This window comes from Trachymyrmex septentrionalis, unplaced genomic scaffold (genome assembly GCF_001594115.1).
Source record: "Trachymyrmex septentrionalis isolate Tsep2-gDNA-1 unplaced genomic scaffold, Tsep1.0 scaffold283, whole genome shotgun sequence".
Taxonomy (NCBI): domain Eukaryota; kingdom Metazoa; phylum Arthropoda; class Insecta; order Hymenoptera; family Formicidae; genus Trachymyrmex; species Trachymyrmex septentrionalis.
In genome coordinates, this window is record NW_017305445.1 from 139,659 (window position 1) to 141,225 (window position 1,567).

Consider the following 1,567-nt stretch of genomic DNA (forward strand, 5'->3'; position numbering starts at 1 on the left):
TGTAATATTACCATAACAATACAAAAATTTTTATAAAAATTCTGAAAAGGTCGACGACAAATCATAGACGAGCAAACGTCGCTTAACCAAACTCAATCCAGCTTATTGTTAGAGCGAGGATATACGAATAGAGAGAAGAACAGACTGAAAATAAAGCTCGCGTGTCTCCCAGCGACCAAACACACCTTAGAGCATTGCATATGCGTTGATCTGCGTGTACCATATCCCGTTATTACCTTATTCACGTTTTGTCCTAGCGTGTCCGACTCGACAACTCGAGCGATAGGCTTGGCAAATTAATCCCTACATCGCGTGAATTTTATCAAACGACCTTGGCAATGACCAAAATAGTTGAAGTATTTTAAAAAGGGGAAGAATAATAATGGAAGAAAAAGCAAATTTTTACTGCATAGAGTACTTACAAAGACAATACTCAAAAGATAATAAGTATAATATCATCCAGTAAAATTAATATCTAGCGTGTAAAACAAATTAAGGAAAGTACATTATTTATATATAAGGAATCAATTTGCCCGCGAATCGGTGTTACTTCCCAGTTTACAATTCCTGTCGTACGTAGGTATCGAACGACGACGAGTAAGAGACGTATAGCAATATATGCATGTGCCTTCCCGCATCAAACTTTATGTCGTATATAATAGAAGATAGAACGCACTAACTACTAAAGTCGTCAATCGAAAAACGAAATATGTAGCCAATAGAGTGAGAGAGCGATCGCCGTGTGATTGAATTTCCGAAGCTTTACCCGATTTTCCAAAAATCCTTAAACAATTACTTGAGAAATTCATTAAGAAAGTTAGCAAGTTTTTTTTATCGAGATTTCGAAACATGTTTAAACTCAGCTCATCAATCGGGAAAATACCTCGAAAATACAGTGTATCATCACCGATGACTCTTTCGAATTACAAACATTCTGATGTAGCTTGTCAATATTCATTGTTGATGTGTTACCTTTCGTTAACTAGCTTGTCAGTGAAGGGGTTTCGTGGTTGTCGCTTCATAATATCGCTCTCTGCCTCCTCGTAGGCTAGCGAGATGGCGGGTACCTGACGTCACATTATCAAAGAGCTCAGTAATAACGCCAACAATTAAATAACAAGAATGTCTTCGGATGATGTTGAAGTAAGAATGTTGTCGTGTCGTTCGTTTTACTAAAAATTTAGTTATTAATCTCTTTCTATACAATCTGATATCAAAATCAATCTTAAGAAGATTATAATCGAATCGGTATCGACAGCATTCTTATGCACAATGAAGCATAGAGAATAAACAAAAGATAATCAACTGAAAAATAAAGAAACTTAATTGATTAAGAAACTGATTCTGAAAGGAATCAAGGAAGTTCAGAGGAAATTTGCGATATCTTGCGTGAATAAATAGTAAGCAGCTTATCTCGCAGAGATAAAGTTCCTGAAAAGAAACTTTAAACTATCTCTTGTTGCGATAAATATCTATTTCTATTCAAATGCAAATTTGTTGTTCATATTTTGACGTATTTTGTTTAATTAAAAAAAATTTTTTTAACCCCCCCCCCCCCCCCCCCCAC

At 35.5% G+C, this 1,567-nt stretch overlaps 1 protein-coding gene across 5 annotated transcripts in view; it reads right to left on the bottom strand.

Moving 5' to 3' along the window:
• Window positions 1–1,567, bottom strand: part of LOC108749259 (sodium/potassium-transporting ATPase subunit alpha) — a 72,362-nt gene that overhangs the window by 8,888 nt on the left and 61,907 nt on the right. For 4 of the 5 annotated variants that reach the window (XM_018487830.1, XM_018487834.1, XM_018487833.1 and 1 more), the window contains one exon: window positions 973–1,067. The exons of the other annotated variant lie outside the window; for it this stretch is intronic. In XM_018487830.1, the coding sequence (XP_018343332.1) occupies window positions 973–1,067 (95 nt within the window). The remainder of the gene's footprint in view (window positions 1–972; window positions 1,068–1,567) is intronic. 5 annotated transcript variants of the gene reach the window in all.